This window comes from Crotalus tigris, unplaced genomic scaffold, assembly GCF_016545835.1.
Source record: "Crotalus tigris isolate CLP2741 ecotype Arizona unplaced genomic scaffold, ASM1654583v1 scf7180000018719.141741, whole genome shotgun sequence".
Taxonomy (NCBI): Eukaryota; Metazoa; Chordata; class Lepidosauria; order Squamata; family Viperidae; genus Crotalus; species Crotalus tigris.
The window spans coordinates 62,978-85,609 of NW_024097166.1; the positions used below are offsets into that span (position 1 = coordinate 62,978).

General features: G+C 34.8%; 1 protein-coding gene across 1 annotated transcript in view; it reads right to left on the minus strand.

Annotated features, from left to right (window-relative positions):
- LOC120313599 (calsyntenin-2-like) overlaps positions 1-22,632 on the minus strand; it is a gene marked incomplete at both ends in the record, with an annotated part of 99,651 nt that overhangs the window by 58,520 nt on the left and 18,499 nt on the right. Inside the window, 4 exons of the mRNA XM_039355669.1 lie at positions 7,870-7,991; positions 8,215-8,463; positions 10,274-10,459; positions 20,145-20,294. Coding sequence (XP_039211603.1) covers positions 7,870-7,991; positions 8,215-8,463; positions 10,274-10,459; positions 20,145-20,294 — 707 coding nt within the window. The remainder of the gene's footprint in view (positions 1-7,869; positions 7,992-8,214; positions 8,464-10,273; positions 10,460-20,144; positions 20,295-22,632) is intronic.

Sequence of the window (22,632 nt, forward strand, 5' to 3'; positions counted from 1 at the left end):
TCAGGCCCACTGCTATTTTAATCTTTAAAGCATTGAACATTTAGGCTAGATTATTTGAAGGACTGATTACATATGCATGGAGCTACCTATATAGTATACACTTTCTCTCAGCACAAAGCATCTTACAAGGTTGTTGTGGGTTGTTGCCCATCTTGAGTTGATCAAATAAAGGTGGGATAATAAATAAATAAATAGTGTACTATTCATACAATTCACACCTTTTTCTTTTGGTTATAGAACATCTCATTTCTAATGGTTCATGTGCTGCTAGGATGGAATATTTCTTAACATATTGAATATTATTTTCCAGCCAAAGAATTACATTAAAAGCAGAGGACCAAAGTTTTTAGTGAAGGGACTGCTTCCTCATTTATACAGTAAATGATATGCCAAAGTTAGTTGTTGCCTATGCTTTTACTGTACATGATTGAACAGAAAGGCATTAAATTTCATTGTCTGATCTTTTAAGAATAGCAACGCTTTGGCTCTTGCCTGCACAGTGTCTCTAAAACAGAAGGAACCTTGTAAAGGGGCACATGGCCCCTGGAATATTAGCCAAATATGCTGCTGAAATTCAATAGCAAAGGCAAAACAACAACAACAACAACAACAAACCCAGGTTGGACAATGAAATAAAATCCCATTCTGTTCCTTTTGGGACATAATTATATATCACAACTGAATTCACCATGGCCCTTAGCAACCAAGTTTCTTGTAATATTTTATTTCTGCTCCAAAATCACATTCAGCTTGCAATGCAAAAAACACCATGTCCTTGAGAGGAGAGAGAGGCAATCATGCAGATCAGAATACATATCAGCTAGTTTTTAATGGTGGCCCAGATGTGACACTCCTGTGATGTGTAGCCTCCAAGTGACAGTTTTAAAACTATTGTTTTTCATTATTTCTTGTGTGAATGAAATGCTTTATTTTCCAAAGACTAACCACATCAAGAACCACAGCATCCTAGATTTAAAATGAGCCATTAAGTCCAACCCTAGTTCAGTGCAGGAATCTAAATTAAAGAATTCTCAAGAGACAAGTGTTTCAATTTCAGCTTGAACAGAATAACTCTTCTCCCAAAAACTAAATAGCCCCCCTTCTTTAATATGAATATGAAGACCTGGCTATCTTACTAAACTCTGAGGTCTATTTCCTCAGGAACTAAATGTGTTTTAATTATGCACTTGTATGATTGTGCCTTTCCAGTCTTAGATATATAATTTTATGAATTTATCTAGACTATGTACTTCATTATTATTTTCATATAAGGTTATGAAGATGGAATTATATATCTCTGATTGGAGCAGCTTATAAATTCTGCAAATACATTAAAAGGCATATGAAAACCTGAAACAGTGAGTTCAAATCCTGCCTTAACCATGCAAGCCAGCTGGGTGACCTTGGGCCAGTCACTCTCTCTCAGTCCAATCCATATCACAGTGGAGAAGATTGGAGGAGAAAGGTGTTGGATATGTTTGCCACTTTGAGTTATTTGTAAAAATAATAAAAGTGAGATATAAATAAATTAAATTAAATAAATCTCATTTGATAATTTCTATCAACAATTTTTTTGCCATTAGTAAATATATGAATGAATGCTGCACTGAATTTACTGCCTGCAATATTGTATCTCTCAATACTCTTGGTTTTATAAGACCTGTTTTACTTTAGATCTTTTTCACAGTTAAAATACATATAGTTAAAGTGACCAACCATCCTCCTTTAGGGAGGACAGTCCTCCTTTTGTAAGTTCTGTCCTCCCTCGAAAAGTGTCCTTCTACATCTCCTCCTTTTCGATATTTGAAGACTAATCTGCAGGGCTTTTTTTCCCTCATAGAACGCTCAGAACGGCATTCCGGCATCTTTTTTTGATGGTTTTTTTTTCAACTTTTGCATGCGCTGTGCTACTCCCACTATTGGCTTTTGAAAGCCAATAGGAATTGCTGCTGAGCACGCCAAAACACCTGGCTGGCAAACTTTGCACATGCAAATTGTCTGTATTATTGTTGCAATGAATAAAATGTTTCTTTTATTTACGATATTTTTTTCCTTCAATTTATTTGTGTCCTCCGTTTCATTGTAAAAAAGTTGGTCACCTTAATATAGTATGACTCCTTCCCTCCATCAACCCATCCCGTACTCTACATTATTGCAGTAAAGATTAAGGTAAAATCTTTTCAAGTAATTTCTGTCACTGATAACTTAATAAATACTAGCATGTAGTTTTCTTGGTTATCTATAGAATACTTGCTATTGTCTTATGTATTTTTCCCACTTCCCAGTCTAATATACAGCCCAAGGATTTCCTGGTGGCCTCCAATTGAGGTACTCATCAGATCTGAACTTATTTAACTTTATGAGAGCAGCCAAATTTGTCATGTCTAAATAAAGTCAGTCACAGGATAAATGTAATCAACCAAGGAAGGGGAATACAGTATATGCAGGGAAATAAAAATATGAAGTCTGAATGAACATTTTTGTTTTCTACCCAAAATGTATCATTATTAATTATGGATTTTCAAGACAAAGTGGTTTTTATAAAAGAAAATGCTAATTACATGAGAGTAACATATTCATGCATATTAAAATATATGGATGCCTCTTCTCCCATTTTATACCCAGAATATGTAACAAATACATTTAGAAATGTGATTTTTTATTTTAATTGTTTAAAATGAGAGATCAATGTATAACTTACATACCCCCAAATTTAGAAAAAAATACTTTATTTAAATGTTATCTTCTAGCTATTTAATTATATAGTAAAACATTTGAAAGAGACAGAGTGATTATATACCATACATCACAAGCAGAATAATTAGTTATTTGTAAGCCTATGCGATAATTATTTTGTCAAAATAAACTATTTTATAAGAATGCTAGCTCACAGGAAAGACTGCTGATATTTCAATATCTCTGGGCACATTTTCTGAAGTCTAGCTGAAGAAGTCAAATGTTGACAAATGTAAGTTTTCATGGAAAAAGAACTATATTATTGCCATTCTATTTAATTCTATTCAAATATGAGTACCTTTGAGTGGCCAGAAATGTTTAAAGTTGTTTCTTGGATATAGTAACTACATATTAAAGGCCAGAACTTCAATATTTTTGTCAGAGGGAATATAAATATGATGTTGGACATTATTAAAATATCTAAGGGGCTAGACATTTGTATTTAGGAGATACTAGTGAATGACAGAGATTTATTGATAATTTAGTCAATTGTATAAAATAATATATAGTTTCTAGGACTTCTGGTTTGGCATTACACCCAACTAAAAGTGGTAAAAAAATTTACCTCGCATCTTCATTTGAAGCCCCACCCAGGCTAATCAAGGATCTCCAAGAATGATGCCTCAAGAAAAAATAAACACCTTTCAGAAGGAAATATACTCTGTGCTACAACTAATTCACCAAACAATTGTCGCACACAATGAGGACACAAAAAAACCATAACGAGACTAAAAACAATTTAGCTAATAAATATGAGCAAATCTTCAAATTAAATCTACAATTAGAAAATACCCAGACAACGACTACAAGGTATGAACAAATAAACCAGAAATCAAAAGATGAAGCAGAGGAAATTGACCCAGAGACAGAAGAGATAAAAGAAGGGAAATATAAACTACCATATATAAATAAAATACTGCAAGACTTAGTCATAATAACAAAAATGGAAAAGATATTTTACCCTTAGGTCTGCAAAATATACCTGATGATAAGGAAGAAGATTTTTAAAAATGGACTATAGAACTGTCAAGGGAAATGCCACAACTTGGGAGATAAAAAATGAAAAGAGAAAGAGAAGGAAAGTGGGAGTTGCTTAAGGAATATAAATGGCTGGAATTCCCCCCCCCCCTTTGGCACTATGATCTTTAGTTTCACTGTGGGTCACCAAAGGGCTGTCAATATTTTGCGAAGTCTTGTGTACCTCTGTAACTTTGTTTCAGATCTTAGTTAATGTCTGGAAAATTCCAACCAAACCTGGTAGATTCTTCTGAATATAAGAGCAGAAATGCAGAGAATGTAAGCAACAATCTGCCACAAACAGATATTATGCATCACCAGCTCCTGGTCTTGTTTTTACTGACTGTATAGAGCTTCTCCATCTTTGGCTGCAGAGCACATAGTCAATCTGATTTCTATGTTGATCGTCTGGTGATGTCCATGTGTAGAGCCGTCTCTTGGGTTGTTGGAAAAGAGTGTTTGTTATGACCATCGTATTCTTTTGACAAAATTTTATCACCCTGTGCCCTGCTTCATTTTGTACTCCAAGGCCAAACTTGCCTGTTATTCCGGTTATCTTTTGGCTTCCTACCTTAGCATTCCAATCCCCCATGATGATAAGGACATCATTTTTTGGTGTTAATTCTATAAGTTGCTGTAGGGTTTCATAGAACCGGTCAATTTCATCCTCTTCAGCACCAGTGGTTGGGGCATAGATATGGACTATTGTGATATTGAATGGTTTGCCTTGGCTTCGAATTGAGATCATTCTGACATTTGGGGGATTGTATCCCAGTATTGCTTTTCCTATTCTTTTATTGACTATGAAGGCTACTCCATTTCTTCTGAGGGATTCTTGCCCACAATAGTATACCTGATGGTCATCTGAGTTGAATTCACCCATTCCTGTCCATTTTAGTTTGCTGATTCCTAAGATGTCGATGTTCAGTCTTGTCATCTCTTTTTTGACTACGTCTAGCTTGCCTTGATTCATGGATCTTACATTCCAGGTTCCTATGGAGAAAAAATCTTTGCAGCATCAGACTTTCCTTTCACCACCAGATATATCCACAGCTGAATGTCCTTTCGGCTTTGGCCCAGTCGCTTCATTCTTTCTGGCGTTACTAGTACTTGCCCTCTGCTCTTCCCCAGTAGCATATTGGACACCTTCCGACCTTAGGGGCTCATCTTCCTGCATCATATCTTTTTGCCTTTTAGTACTGTCCATGAGGTTTTCATGGCAAAGATACTGGAGTGGTTTGCCATTTCCTTCTCCAGTGGATCACATTTTGTCAGAACTCTCTGCTATGACCTGTCCGTCTTGGGTGGCCCTGCACGGCATAGCTTATAGCTTCATTGAGTTACGCAAGCCCGTTCGCCATGACAAGGCAGTAATCCATATCAACATCAATATCAATATCAATGAATACAGAATAGCAATCGGGTTTTTAATAATCAGTATAATGGCACCTAATCATTTTTTAAATAAATTGTTGGACCTAGTAACACAGCAAAACAAAAAAATGCAGAAGAAAAATATATTCTCACTAAAAGTGGATCCTTCTAAATCTAGCCAACATCAAGCAGAAAGACTGACAGGTAAAACAGTTGGCTTATCCTTGATCTTCTCTGCTTCATTTCGTATATTTATAACAAGAATTTCTGAGTCAATTTATCAGTTACTCTTATAAGGAAGCTACACTGTATGCAATTACTACATAAACTGACTGTGCATTCATCTTCAAATATAGATTATAAATAATATCTTGCACATTCTTTTCAGTGGACACATATAAAAATCACCTCATGCTGTGCAATATAGTTAATTAAATAGGTTTTATTTCTAGGAGGGTATAGAATTGTAACCACAATCACTAATTAATTTGTAATGACTCTCAAATAAGCATTACTGTAGTATATGGAAATTAAAATAAAGAAGAATTGATTCAGTACAAAAGAGGCTTCTGCTAGTTTTCTTGCAACTTCAATTAACCAAACTTAATGAATGGTACAGGTAGTTGTTGCTTTTATAACCATTCAAAGTTAGGATGACCATGGAAAAAGTGATTTACATCCCATAAAGGAACCCCAGCCATCATAAATGATCATGTCGCTCCATGGTCATATGACCACATGTTGGGAGGATCAGCTTTACAATTACTTATAGCATTCTACAGTCATGTGATGATTCTTGATGTTTTTGCTGTTTTTTTTTTAAAAAAACAGGCTATCTGCAATCCACTATGTAAGAAATATGTGTATAATAAGTAAACATGTTTTTTTAAAAAATAATTGTGAAATGTTATAAGTATGATATGGGAGGGTGACATGTTGCATTCACAAGAAAAAAGTATCATTGAACAGGCTAATATTTAAAAACACTTTAATTTAAAGTTAAATTGCTTTTGGTTTAAAATCAAAATCAAATTTAATTTTGAGATGAAAGCTTTTTTATTACATAATCACTCCCATATTTTTTTAAAAAAATTCTAAGCATTTATATAAATTTTAGTGAACTGGTAAATGAGTATATACAAAGAGATTTCCAAAACTAAACAGAAAGATATAAATGTAGAAAATCAGGATTTTTTTTATTTTGGTATCACATTCTAGTTTAGGAACATTGTCACAGCAAAACTTATTTTACTTTCTAGTTTAGTTGATGTATTGTTGGAATAAATTGCCTTGTCAACTGATAAATACCAAGGCAGCACTGGCTTCAAAACTGATTTGGAAGTGCTTTGGACCTCATGAGAAAACAACAGTTCTTAGTTCTTTTAGAGTGGCATTACCGCAAAAAAAGACCTTACTTTTTTTTTAAAAAAAAACCTATTTATTAAAGTCATAAGGTGATTCTTAAAACAATAATATCTTTTCTTATGCCTTGCACAGATGTCTGAATAACATTGGGCTCCTTAATGAATAGTAAAGAGATATTGTGCTCTCACTCATGTAATCTCCAAGCATTTCTTTCAATTCACTTGCAAAGTGTTCAAACTCTTAATATCTATCCATTTGAGGAAATTTATTACATTGCACAGTGTTAACCTTCTTCAGTACCAACTGTCCACTTGCATGAGGTCACATGGCTGTCATAAGCAATCAGCTTGAAAAAAAGATTTTCTGCATCTCACAGGCTGAGTAGAGTGAAAATATTTCTTTATTATAAATTTTCAGTAGAGTCGCCACAACCTTGTACACTTTGTTCAGTGATGGTGACTCTATGGGATAAGTGTGCTGAAGGAGATGAAAGACTCAGAAAAATAAAGTCTCTGAAAGCACCCACTGTAATCTCTGATCACTTCCACATGAATGGACTGTGCCATTATAGGATCAGTTCTACAGGCTAAAAGTTACAATGCTTTTGAAGCTTCCAATTTGATTTCTGCTTCAAATTTAAAATTCTGTAAACATTCTGATCAAGAAGTTGAAGGAATCTTCAGAACTGCTTCTCTAAATTGCACTGGGGGGTGCAATTTAACTTCCCAAACAAATATTATTTATCTTAATTGAAATATATATCCTGAAAAACTTGGAGGAAAGAAAAAAAATGATAGAAGATTGAATTTTGGTAGAAACCGGAATAATTTCATTTTCAACCATAGCTTCCAATTCAGTGGTGGAATTTTGTTTTCTCTAGTTATAGTTGGACTCTTAACTTTCATTAATTGAAATTATCCTACTCAAGAACTTCAACAACATCCAATAGAGCAGAGGCCCCCAACCTTTTGAGCACCAGGGACCAGTTCTGGGGAGACAGATTTTTCCACGGATCGGAGGGGATATGGTTTCATATGCTGCCTGCCTTCCGTGAATAGGGCTTTGCTTGTTTGTGTGGCCTGGTTTCTGGCATGCCGCTACCCAGTGACAATCCATGGACGGGGGGTTGGGGACCCTGCAGTAGAGTACTCATTCAGTCATAATTCATGGTTTAAGATTAGATACTATTATCTGCAGTAGAAAGTTGTTCAGTCTGGACTTTCCAAACCTGGTGCTCTCTAGAATGTTGAATCTTAAGACCTAGAAATTTCAGGTTGGTAAATGCAAATTTAGATTTTGCATTATTAGGCACACTATTCATGCAACATTATGGAAGAAATTTTAAGGAACAATTATAATAAAAGGTAATTTATGTACCTGGTCAAGCTTCCAGTGAAATTCTGCAGGACGGAAGGTATCAGCTTGGTCAAAATCTTTCCGTAGCAAAAATACTAGTCGACAATTATGCACATAAAGTGCATAATGGTGTCGATTCATTTCTAAAAATAAATAAATAGATCAAGATGAGAAAAAGATTGGCATGTGTAATAATTTATTAAAATCAGATTATACAATTAATTTGAAATTAAATTATTACAAATCAATACTTGATTCAGATCTTGAGGCTAATTCTTATAACAGATTATGTTATTTTTCAATATCTGTTTGTACTGAACATTTAAATCTGAGAGAAGAATGAAGAAAGTACAGATTCTAAGTTACCTGTCTTATCAGAATTACACAAAATAGTTTCTTTCTCTGCTCTTAATCCTGGACTTGGGCCATGCTTCATCCACATGGTGATGGTAAAGTGATCAGTTAGATTCTTTGGTACTATTCCATCAGGAATTTTGGCACCTTGCTTTCCATCAAATTTAAAAACCATGTCATTGCTGTCCATCAGAAGACCAGCTGTCCAGTTATTTGTAGTACTGTGTATTGGTAACAGGTCAATGGCACCTGAAGATGCTCCTGTGGATGACATACAATGAAGAGATTGATGAGATACTAATGGGAAAACTGTTATCTGAATTTAGTGTATAAAAATCAGAATCACACTTCATTGTCTCATTTTAATGACAATTGACATTTTTGCATTTAATCTTCCCAAGCTTAATTCCTGGCCATTAAAAGAGTATTAGTGGTAGCAGCAGGATTAAGTAAGTTTGAAGATAGCCACTGCATTGTCAGGATGCCAAGAGGCTAAGCTTTATAGACCAGTAGCCCTGTTTTAATCATATTTTAATTTATATAAATATCTTTTATCTATGTAATCATGATATTCATATTTTTAACATGTGGACTATGGCTTTATGTCAACCTAATAATCAATAATTTGTTTCTTCAAAACCTTTCACAATAGATAATTTCTTAAACTATAACCAATATCACTTTATACACTGATTACAAAAATTAATAACAGTAAAAAGAAAAATAAATTTTCCACCATTATATGAACCTTCTTTTTGCTGGCTCAGAATTAACTGGATGCATATGGAGGTACACTACCAATACTAACACTTCTTTTACACAGATGTGCTCAGACATACGATGGCACATTTCCATCTCTTCAGGAAAGAGTACACAGACTATTATAGAGGATCCAAAAAAAGAAAGGAATAGAATATTGAAAGTCACTTTCCATTACTGAGTGACTTTCCTTCCTTCCTTCCTTCCTTCCTTCCTTCCTTCCTTCCTTCCTTCCTTCCTTCCTTCCTTCCTTCCTTCCAAGAAGCAATGGATGGAAACTAATTAACCTAGAACTAAGGAGAAATTTCATGACAGTCAGAATAATTAATCAACTTGCTCCAGGTATTATGGTTGCTCCATCAAAATAAGATCTTGAGGTTAATTCAGAATAAGAAGAGATTGGACAACCATTTATCGGAAATGGTATAGGGCAGTGGTGGGATTCAGCAAGTTCGCACCATTTCGGCAGAACCGGTAGCTAATTTTTTGTTGCCCAGGCCCAGAATGGACTTCCGGAAGCGGCATCTACACAGAGAACCGGTTGTTCACATATTTGAATCCCACCACTGGTATAAGGTTTCCTGCTTGAGCAGGGGTTGAATTAGAAGACCTCTAAGATCCTTTCCAAATCTGTTATTATGTTACTTTTCTGCTTAATACTCTCCATTATTTTCTAGATACAATATGGAAAGCCTATTGCTGGTTACAAGATTTGTGCTGGAATTTGTAACTGTTTTGATATATAACAGCTATTGGTTGGATAATGTTGGGATTGAACTCACATGGCCTCACTGGGCTATGTGACCATTGGTGTGGCAGCTCCAATAAAGGCATTTGGCTTAACTGAGAAATTCAATTTGGTAACTTCAACTTAGTGATGAAGATTACTTTAAAAAGTCTAAAGAGTCTTTCCACCATCCTTGCAGAGTCCTAGTAAAAGAATTGTATTAATTAGTTAACAAGCAGGATATCTGGTCATCTGTATCCTTCTACATAAATAAATGGCCTATTTTGCCTGATATACAGATGATGAAAAGGATCACGTTCTATCATAAAAATTCAGCAAATATTTCAAAATAAGTTTTATTGCTGACTTTGTACCAAGCAAATTCATTTTTTTTCAGAATATTGTTTATTTAAATTATCTATGCACTTATTACTAGCTTCAGGCCTGCTAACTGCAGACATGTGATCCTTGTCCTCATATAATCAAAGAACAGAAAAGAAATGTGCCTTTTAGTTTCTACATAAATATCAGCATTGTCACTACCAGCTCATAAACACCCAAAATTATATATAGATTAATATGTACCACATAATTTCTGCAGAGATTTCTCTGAATATGTCTCACGATCACAGCCTTTTCCAATATAGTTGGTCTGAAGCTCAACAGTGGCATGGATAGAAGAAACAAGTCCATCACAAGTCTCCAGGTGAATAATGGGAAATAAAGGTATGCTCCCCGAACCAGGCTTGTACTCAATATGTCTTTTCCAGCCTAAAAATAGAAATATTACATACTACAACACGGCCAGCAATGTAACATTTTATGTCTCTTATAGACTTTTTTGTATTTTGTGCCTTTTTAGAAACAGAAGTGAGATGCTTGTGTTTTAAAAAAACCAAAGACCTAATCAGAAGTGAAATTTAAAAAACATTTCATTAAAAAAATATGTCAGCTGCAGATTTCTTTGTTCCCAGCTGTGTAAACAATAAATAACTTAATGTAAAAGTCAACCAAACTCAACAAAATTGTTGGGAAGCTGTTCAAAGGCTACCAAGATAAGATTTTATAATAAAGATATTTGTTTTAGTTCTATTCTATTCAAAGGGATACACACTGAAATCATACATACTGTACATTTTCAATCTGTTCAGATGTTGAGAATTACCACATTGCTATAAAGACTTTCACTTTCCAAGCAGACATTTATCTGAATGCATGCAAGAGATAAGCTGGGCTAGCTTTTCTCTTGCAGACATTTGTACTGAATCCTGAAATGTTACAGGAAAACCTTCAATTGTCTGGATGATATCTGCAGGGAATAAAAGTTAAGCTTTGCAGTGCTTTCCTATTCTTTAGATTCTAGCTCAGATCTTATTTTTTCCCATCAGGCATTTGACTTATCCTGTGAGTCTACATACCTTGTTGCAAAGTAGCTGCATACATAGATTTTAATAAACTTTCTTGTGCATTCAATGTATATTTGAAGATAGTTCAGGGTTAGTCTATTTTCATAACCAGCATGTTCACTGATTAAATTTTCCTTGGCCAGGAACCCTTGGTGTATTCCAGGAAAGAAAATCCTGATTCCTCTATAATTATTTCCACATGTGGAATGCTTTACAAATACAGGAGCAAGACTACTTCATACTCTTAATTATGAAGTGGCAAGCACATACATATTCTAAAGATCCTCATAAACACATTTATATTTCAATGAATTTCACTTATGTATTCATGTATTACTAATTCAGTCCCTGCCTCCTTTCTTTTGACCAAGACCTGTTATGTTCCTCATTGCAAAAATTTAAGCCATGCTATTAGACAAGTCATAAATTTTACAAAATCATTTTATATTAATAACTCTTTTGGTTCTGTAATATTTTGAGGGATATAAACATTTTTAACAGTTTGATGATTCTGATTGTCTTTCCCTACCCACAAAAATTCTAATACAGACATGATGAAGTAGACTCATCATTGTGACAATGTGACATTGTGACTTGTCACAATGGGTCAAATATAGTGATTTGCAATAAGAGTCACTGCTGTAAGTTGAATGATATCACTCAATGCCCTTGATCTGAAGATACTTTTAGTTAGATTTTTCCAATGCTATGGATTTGTTCATATATTTATGTATTATGGAAGGATAGGAGAAAGAGCCATCCATTTAAATTCCTACAGTTTTTAAATTTATGTCATAATACATTGCCAAACACATGAATGTAGTACATATTAATATTCCTCTTCCTTCCCTCTCTCCTTTTCTTCCTTTCTCCAAGAAAAAAATATACATTCCTACATCAATACATTAATATTGGTTAATATGGTTCAGTGTGCCATGTGAAGAAGTGATATGACAGCTGTTCAGAATTTCCCAACACAAAATAAATCCTATGATTTGTCATAAATTTCAACATTGTTGAAGTATTATTTGCAACCTGAAAATCTAACTTTATTTCAATTCAGTGCAGTGTGGAACATTAATACTTTTATAGACCTTTGACAAAACTACTTAGGCCATATTATTTCAAAGAAAGTCCTATAAGGAGTATTCTACGGTACTTTAATCAGGATGATTGAATTACAATTACATAATTTCAAATTGAGACTCAGTCGTAAAAGGTTCCTACTTTTAACAATATTGCTAGCTTTTATACAAATATACGTTTGCAGATATTAGAGATCTTTCATACTAAAGTCAAAATAGTAATTTTAGTAATCACTAAAATTAATGATTCAAAACAATCACCATAATTAAAGATTCCTGTTTGCACAGTGAATTTTTATAAATATATTGCTTAATTGTAAGAGACACTTAGGTGTTGCACTCATTCTTTAAATTAATAGTCCTATTTAAATTGTAATTAGTATATCCAAATATGCCTTATGCAAGACTTTCAAGATAGAACAGGTTGCTCATATGCAAATTTTTGTCAATGCTATATTTTGCTTCAGTTCAAGTAATAATAATTTACTCAGTTTGTAAATGAAGACAGAAATAATAATTATTCCATATAAAGAAAAGAGTTGCAAACCAATATTTCAATACTTAGAATTTAAACTGTAAACCTTGCTATCTTTATAGTTAATGCTTTAATTCTACCTTAGAGCAATTGCTAAACTAGCACTCAGCAATACCGATGAAAATAATGTTCTTTCTTTTAAATGATCCAAAGTAGATTTGTTTTTGATTTTGCAATAAAGATGAGCTAAAATTGGTTTTCTCCCCTTTTTTATTGTAATCCTAGATTGGGGTGGGTTACCTTTTACAATATAGAGACAAATAAAAGGCCATTCTCCAATAGCACTAAATGAATAGAACCAAGGCAATAAAGGTAATAAATCAATGCATACTGTAAGTCAGGACATTCTAGGACAGAGATCAGCTAGCAATTTAAAAGACCATTTCAGGAAATCAGCATCTTTGCATGTGCAAAAAAAGTTTGCCATTGACACATTGTGTTAAGTTTGTTTGTAAGTACATTACTTATCCCATGCTAGTATCTGTTCCAATGAGACAGATACAACAATTGCTATGAAAAGAACTTTTTATTTCTTTGTTGGCCTCTGCTCACTGAGCATAGAATTTATATTTCACGGAGCTTCCAGTTTGCCACGCGGCTACCATGGATGGCTGGGAGACTTGCTCCTTCTCCACCGTCCAGTTTTGCATCGCTGGGGGGCCCTGAAAAGGGCCAAAGGTTGCTCCAAAGAGGCGACCAGCAAGGAGGGGCATTCGCTGGATTGCGGGAGAGCCGTTAGACCTGGTGATCCCTCCAAACCGGTGGACGAAAGGACCGTCCATAGAATATGGCTCGTTCCTAGGCTGCAGACAGCCAAAGCCACACTTACTACCTGGCAACTTCAAAGCAACGTGGAAAGGACTGGGTGAAATCTACTTCTATTAAATCCTAATTGCTCTTTTGTACCTATTTAAGCTGCTAAAGTACTTTCCCCCCTGTGGAGATGGAAGGGGGATTTTAGCCCTCCCTCTGGAAACAGCGGCAATTGAATATACAGGGGAGATTTAAAAAAAAAATGTTGAAAAAATAATTGGATCCCAATTGGAACTTTATTTCTTAAAGCTTATGGACTGAAAGATTTTTTACTTTTTAATTTTCATTATCTATTCCTGTTGAAAATCTGGGGTTTTTTTTCCTTATAAATAAGAAGAAAAGCTGAAAAGATTAAAATAATTCTGGGATTCAAAGGGAAACTTTAAAACAGGGTTTTTCAACCTTTTTACCAATTGTACCACTTTTAGGATATGGCAATATTCGAGTACCACCTAGCAAGATGTCAAAAACTAGATGATCAAAAAAAAAAAACCTGTTCAAAGTTGTAATTGCACTGAAATGACTTATGATCATTTTTCACACTTATGACCATTGCAGCATGCCCAGTGTCATGTGTTTTATATTTGGATGCTTGGCAACTGATTCATATTTATAATGGTCACAGTGTTCCAGGGTCATGTGATCCCCTTCTGCAACCTTTTGACAAGCAAAGTCAATGGCAGAGCTGCTGGTGGCCAAGTGCTAAGGTAAGACTTCCTTTCCTTCCCTACTTCCCTTTTTCTCATTCCCATCTCCTTCTGAAGGAAGAATTTGAACCCCCCCATATTTTCTCTCTTCCATATATTGATCAAACAAGGAAAGCCTCCAGAGACAGAAAAGACAAGCTGCTGAGTGAACTAGCTTAAAAAGGCACATTCCCCTTTAAGAATTAGCTACTGGCTAGAAAGGAAAGTAAGGAGCACAGCTGGCACTTAAGGAAGAAAAAAAATGTAAGTACTGGCTGCCAGCTAAGGCAACCTCCCCAAATGGTTCCATTCATAAGTAAAGGAATGCTACAGGCAAAATCCATTGAGGAGAAAAATACTTCACAATCCCTTGCAGCAAAACTTACAGCTAACAACAGCAGAGCAATAGAAGCTAATAAGAGACATCAGCCATCAGCCAAATAGAAATTGCCAAACACTCCTTAAGAACACAAAGCCCTCATTGCACAAATCCCAGAACTTCAAAGTCACAAAAGCACATAAGAATCTTTCCACTCTCCAGCTCCTTCCCTCCTTCATGCCTCACCTCCAGCCATTGCTGCTTTTTTCATTCCTCTTGGAGGGTGACCCCTCCCCTACTGCATTTCTTGCCTGTTTGCTGCTGCCAGCACAGGTGGCTGCCACAGCAGTTGTAGATCGCTCATGGCCAGCCTGCTTGATCTCCTCTCCCCAGCTCCCCCCTCCCCCCTTCTTCTTCCCCTTCGGTGCAGCTGACTCTGCCTTCTCCCAAGGCTGCTGCTTTTTTTCTATCTCCCTCTCCTGCCCAAACTGCCTCCTTTTATAGGCTCTCCTGTCTCCGCCCCCTCCTCCTTTCTCATGGGGGAGGGTGAGCCAGAAGTGAGCCTGCAGCCTTTGCAGCTCCAGAGGACTCTCTCACTGTAAGTCCTTGCCTGTGCTGGCTCTTTCCCTCCCCCACTACACTTGGCTAGGCAGGACTATGTACCACCTGCCACTCATTAATGTACCACTTGTGGTACGCGTACCACTGGTTGAAAAGCCCTGCTTTAAAAGATAGAGGCGACACCGTGTGGTCAAATTTGGTATTTTAATCTGTTATTTTTCAGAAGCTTGGCTGACAGCCTAGAGAAATAGATAAGACACATGAAAATTTTGAAACAACAGCTGTGAAAGGCTTTGTGTTCCTTACCCAGAAAAAAAAAACTTTTCCTTTCTTTTGGACTTCCTAATTGTAAAGCCTTTACTCTAAAATACCAATATGGAAGAGAATCAGGAACAAAATCTCCTTATGGATAAAGATCAACAAATTCTTTCTATGTTGAAAACAATAATTCAAACTCTCACCACAGCCAATGAAAAATTAAGAAGCTATAGGAAGGAACAAAAAGACAGCCCAGATATGAAAGCCCAAATTTTGACCACAACTAAAGAATCATCTATACAAAATATAATAGAAAAAATGAAACATTCAAATACCATGATAGAAGAATCAACTACTTAACAAATATTGACATTTGATAATCCAGAAAAGACACCAACAACTTGGAAAAAGGAAAAGGTTTCCTATATAAATCAGAAGGAATTGGAGGATGCAGAAAAAGAACAGTTGGATGAGAAGATAAACAACTCAGAACAACCACATTGATACGGAAGAATAAAGAGACGACCGACCAGATCTACAAGCTCTCTCAAAAAAATGGTGACCGGACGGATTCACCAATATCAAATAATATATAGGATATTACAAGAAGATTGTATTGATGACCCAAAAACAAGGACATGGAAGATGATTTGGCAAAGGAAAAAAGCTAGAATAAGACTGAAGAAGAATGGAGTTTCGACCATCTTATCAAAATTTAAAACAGAATATACTTAAATAGATAAGATGTGCATCTTGAACATAAGAATAGTTTTTGGTCATTAAAATTTAGCAGTATAAATACTAATAGCTAAATTTGAATTTCGATTTGTGTATAAAGGTTAAGTAAAGGTGGATAGGATGTAGCTAAGCTAAAATTTATTGATGAAAGTAATAAACAGGCCTATATGGAACGTCAATAACAAAAATTATTAGTTTAAGCATGAGATAGCAGACACAAAGAGGAAGAAAAGGGAAGCATTAAATACTGAAATAAAAAGAAATTATGATTATCACTTAAAAAAATTGAAAACTAGCAGAAAGGAAGGATATTATATTGTATTATAAATTTGTTGATATAGAGGGTGAGAAGTTAAATAGATGTGTATTTTGAATATTAGATTTTGTGAGGAATGGTGATAGAGGAATTGGAGGTATATTAAAAATCTTGGGAATGATAAATATTAAACGTTAAATTTAAATCAGTGGAAATTAAAACTGGAAAAATTAATTAGGTCATTGATTGTCTAAAAGATTGTATGTTAAAACAACTAGGATATATATAAACTAAAAACTATTGATATATATAAGAAAGTTATTTTTTATGTGATGGATAGAACAAAACTTTTTTTAAATCTACAAATAGACAGTATATATGAAGGGAAAAAGAGAGGAAATGTTTATGGTAGCAATTTGAAATCTGTACTAATGATATTTGTATGTAATTGAATTACTACTACCCACCCACCATGTTGCTTTTCAAATATGTGAATGTAATATTAGAAAATCAATAAAATTTGTAAAAAAAAAAGAATTTATATTTCACAATACTATCATTTTTTATGAGTGAATTTAACATTTCTGAGAAGTGAAAGCAGCACTAACCATCAATATAAAGTGTCTGGATATGTGATGGATATGGGATTACTTATTAATAAATGTATATGGCTGCCCATCTCACAATAGCAACAATGTGTGGCTAGAGAAATTAAAATTGAACATAAACAAACCAATAACAATAACATTAAAAGTCAATAATAATGTCAATAAAAATGCAAGGAAAATGTCCTGAAGTCATTGAATACAACAACAAGCACTTCTATGACACCCATTTCACAGCCTCCCCACTGCCTCCGATACCTTAACTAGCCAGGAAGAACATGGATCTGATACACAGGTAGATGAACTTAATGCTGCAAGAACCCCTGCCTATTTCTTCAAGTCCAACAGGATCAAATTTCATGTGGAATTTTGTGGGGAAGGTTATTTTTTTATTTAAAAAAAATCTTGTTAAGACTTCTTTCAGCGTTTATACTACCTCAAAATGATAGGAAACCCTGCTCAAATATTCTGAAGGGGTTATAAGCCCTGATCTGGGTAAGAAAGGGCTGAAACTGTCAAAGGACACTCCAGAGAGATCAGCGTATAAAGAGAATAAAGAAGAAAGGAAATGTGAAGCCCTGCAGATGTTCCAACCAATCAAATGACAATTCTCTATCCTAATGGTACAAAAATTTAGAAAACGAGAATATTTCTCTATATTTTTTGCAAAACTATTTCATAGTTTATGTGATTGTCTGTTCCATATATATTCATGTAGGCTGGTAGCAGCAAAGGTTTATAAAAGAAAAACGCTGCCTAAGCTTGATCTGAGTCAGATAAGACAAGATTGATCAGACAAGCCAAACACTGAACAGTTCAATGGCCATGAAGGCTTTCAGATGTGCTTTCTGTCATGATTCATAGATTGTGTTATCCTCTGTGTTTTCAGACAATATGCAAAGAAGCAAGATTTATTATGACAGTCCTGAATGAATACAGATATTTTGATATGAGAAAATTTATGAAAATGTTTCTTCCACAAACTTCCTTTTAATATTTTGCTTTTACTTATTAAAAGAGCAAAAAAATAGCACAGATCACTAACTGAAATTGTGTAATTTTTATATACTACTATGAAAATCCTTTTTATATAAACCTGTTTAAAATTCTGTAGCCAATGAGAAGATTGAATTAAACATTATCAATATGCATGCAAGTGAGCCAAGAAAGTTGTAACAGCTGAGATTAGGATTACTAAAAACAAGGCCCAAACTGTATTCACTCTGCCAACATTTACAATGTTATAAGTTCACTTTTACTATTTTGAAAAAAAAAATGATCTCACTCTCAAGGACAAGCACTTTTGACTTCTGTAGCCTTAATATAATATATAATATAAGTATATATATTCTTATATTGTACATTATTAGCAAATGCTATCCGGAGAAAGCTTACACATTAATTCATAAATGGGAATATGGAAAAGAAATATACCATATTTATATTTCTGTTCAAGATAATACACTTCTTGCTCTCTATAAAAAAAATCTTTTTAAGCATCTGGGAACATTGGAAACAAATGTGACCTAGATATGTTACCTGAGATACTTTTATATTACCTTTGCATTGATCTCAATGGATCATTAAATAGGTCAAACTTGATACTTAATCAGTCACAAAGACAAATGCTAAAAATAAACCCTTGGCTGTTATTGCATGCTATGTACAAAACATAAAACATGCCTAATTATCCTTTCTTTTGAAAAAGATAGATTTTACCATATTTTACATGATAAAATAATTTATTATCTGCATTTTGAAACCAAATATGTCAGATCCCATGGGCTGAATTAAAACATCATAAGACTCTGTTCTAACCCATAAATTCATAACTTTCAAGTCTTGGCCCAAATTCTACATACTAATGGGATTACTCTTTGGATACATTTTCAAATTACTGAAGCCTGGCATGGATGCCAGTGCTACTACAATGGAAAAATTAGAATTTTAAGTGACTCTTTGTGCTGAACAAGACATAGAGATTCTGCTCCAAATTTCTGATGAGAACATTCTAGCTCACACCTATTTTTAAGGCTTTATTATTATAATTATTTGGGCTGGTGGCAGCCAATTGTATTGGCCTTATTATTACTCTGAACCTACCAACTGCTCATTTATGAAATGAGAAACAATGCACACCAAGCTTCTGTATAAATTGTTGGTTTTATTAACACTATTGGTGGATTACTTTCACTGCTGATGGCAGGTGTTTTATTGTACTGCAGCTGATCAGTTGATTATGATGGTGTATTTACAAAAACAGCAATCTTAGCTGACTGCGATTGAAACCCAAAAGCCAAAGAGAGTTGGGGAGAATTATAAGGAAATTCTATGACTATAAGCTAGATGGAAATTAAAAAAAAATCAGAAAAAAACAGTGGCAAACCATAGTCATATTATTGAGGATTACATTAGATAAAGCTTTTACTTTATCTAAACTAGGGATCTTCAAACTTGGCCCTTTTATGACTTGTGGACTTCAACTCCCAGAATTCCTCAGCCAGTGAGCTGAGGAATTCTGGGAGTTGAAGTCCACAAGTCATAAAAGGGCCAAGTTTGAAGACCCCTGGTCTAAACTTTTAATGACAGTTCCTATGTTCTTATTTATTATCTTCAAAATTGTATAGACTTTGTATATTTAGAATAGAAGTGCTGATAGATCCAGGTATTTGGGGTATATTTCTTTGCTCAATTGCATTGAATTGTTGCTTCAACCATTGAATTCCAATTGTGCCACAACTTTCCTGCAATAGCAATGGACTAATCATGTCAGGGCGATAGACTGATGCATTGAGACTACAAGGACCACTACAGTATTGTCAATACAGTATTGTCTGTCTTACGCCTCACTTTCAGCATACAAGTTTTGAGTAGGACTGAGACTTGAAGAAAACCAACTTCTAATTATTAGATTACTGTAGAGGTTGAATGAAAACTAGTAATGAAGCCATAGTCTAGCAGCCAAGCATTTCTAATTGGTGGTTTAATTTATCCAACTTCATAATTTTTAAATAATATCAGATTATAGCCAGCACTGAGCACATAAATTGTATACTTCATTTTTAAAAACTAAAAATTAAATTATGATTAAGTTTTTGTTATTTTAATTTTTCTTCTTTAATTCTTCTTTATTTCCAGTACAAAATGTATAATTAAATTAACACTAGCATTTAATAATGACACACAATTATTACCTTGCCATCCAGGTTTACACACAGGCTTAACTTCAACACGTACCAGGACATCTTCAGTTGCACGTTTCTGCCCACAGTCAAAAGCTGTTACCATTATTTCATACTGATGCTCTTTGTCATAACTGAGATTTTCAGTATTTCTGATATTCCCTGTAGGTATAACACAGAACAATAAATAGCTATTATTTCATTGCCAACTTACTGGACTAGTGCAATTTACTATAATGAAACTTATAATAATTGTCAATAGTCTACAAAAGAACTTTTATATAAAACAGTATTTCTCTACCTTGATAATTTTAAGGCATGTGGCCTTCAACTCCCAGAATTCCACAGCCAGCATTGCTGGCTGTGGAATTCTGGGAGTTGAAGTCCACATGCCTTAAAATTGTCAAGGCTGAGAAACACTGATATAAAAGGAAATGGGGACAAAAAGCTAGAAGAAAAATTGACCTTCATGGGACCTTTTCTTAAATTGTACTTTTTATTTTATTTTCCTCAAAGTTCTTCAGAACTTTACAATCAAACTATCATCTTATGCAGGGTGGGACCTGACTCTCGAGATTAGGTTCATCAGACACAAAGAAAATAGCTAAGTGTGACAAGCATAGTTTGAAACAGAAACATACTGAATGCAGCACTTGTGTTGAAAATGTGTACCAGCCTCTGTATTAAGGTCACATCTCTAGACCAATGCAACATGAAAGGACATGTATAGATATAATATCTCTTTGATGAATTAATACGACACATAGCACCTTCAGCAAATTTAAATTAATCATAATATCAATAATTCTATTCTTCCATAATTGCCTGGTGTCTAGAAGACTCTATCATGTTAAGAGTTCCTCTTACAATAGAAATAGTAATAACATTTAGACTTATATACTGCCCCATAGTGCTTTACAGCACCCTCTGAGCAGTTTACAGAGTCAGCATATTTCTCCCAACAATCTGGGTCCTCGTGTTACTGATCTCGGAAGGATGGAAGACTGAGTCAACTTTGAGTCCTGTCAGGATCAAACTCCAGAGTTTGCTTTCAATACTGCATGCTAACCATTACCCCACCAGTGCTCTTGTATTGAATGTATTGGAAATGGCCAAAGACTAAATTAATTAACAAAAACAATGGCAATCTGGAGGTTTAGTGTCTTCTTGTTGCTGCTTCTCCAGTTTCCTCACTTCTACATCACTGGCAAGATTTATTTTGGTTGCTAATGGCTTTTGTCAATATTTATGGTAAATTTGACCAGTACTTCACTTAATTTACTCAATATTGCAAAAGATATAATAATAATAATAATAATAATAATAATAATAATAATAATAATAATAATAATAATAATAATAACCCCCAGTGAGGCACTACCTTGACGTGGTTGTGGGGCTTGTGTACTCTGAGGAAGATGAGAGCTATGCCAGAGGTTCAACCATACTGGACAGGTCTCATCAGAGGAGTCAGACAAAGAGTGTCTCTCCCATAAAAAATATGGTGAGACGTAAATTTCAGAATGCCATACCGGCTCGGACGTCGCCCGGGTTAACAAGGTCCGCACTAGATATTGGAGTTCCTGGATATCTGGTGAAAAATGGGTTACAGGACTCAGGACTGTTGGCTGAGCAACCAGGGCCAGCAGCTGCAGAACTACTGGAAGAAAAGGTGTTTACCCGTCGCAGATACACAGTGATGGAAAACAAAGAAATAATGATCTGTTACTACAGATCAAGTCCAACAAGACGAGGATATCTAAAACGAATGCACGAATTCTGGAAAGAACAACATCCAGAATCAGAAATAACAGAACAGAGACTAGCAGATCAACGCCGATTTATAACACGAAATAAAGTATTTACAGAAACAGAATTGGACGAACTGCAAAGGTTTACCCAGGGCAAAGAAATCAAAGCCTTACAAGAAGTAATTCAGAATGTAGAGGCAAACCAGGGGGAGTTGGCAGTGAAAGAATCCAGTAGAGATATACAACTGTTCTCATTTGGAAACCAGGCACCTCTTCCTCAGGAAGAACAAAACCCTCTAACTAAAGAAATAAAAGAATTGAAACAAAGAATAATTGAGCATCTAGAACAGCACAAAAACAACAGAATAAGGCTGCCTGCATTGAAGCTTGTTCCAAAGAAACAGCTAGCACAAGCATTAAAAGATGCAAATACTGCAATAGCAAGTATAAGCACCAATTCACTGCAAGAAACAAACCAACTAATGTACAGCACAGCTGCAGTTATAACAGAATACCTGGGATGCAAAATCAACAAAAAAGAAAAACAAACAAACAGTGCACCACAAAAATGGAAGGTTAGACTAGAAAATAAGATCAGCAAGTTAAGATCACATGCAAGCAAGCTAGAACAGATGAAAGAAAAGAAGCTGAAGAACAAGAAGACCAAAGAATACCTAATCAAGAAATACCACTTAGAAACAAGGAAGATCAAGGAAGCACTGGAAATAATAAAGCAACAAATAACAGCT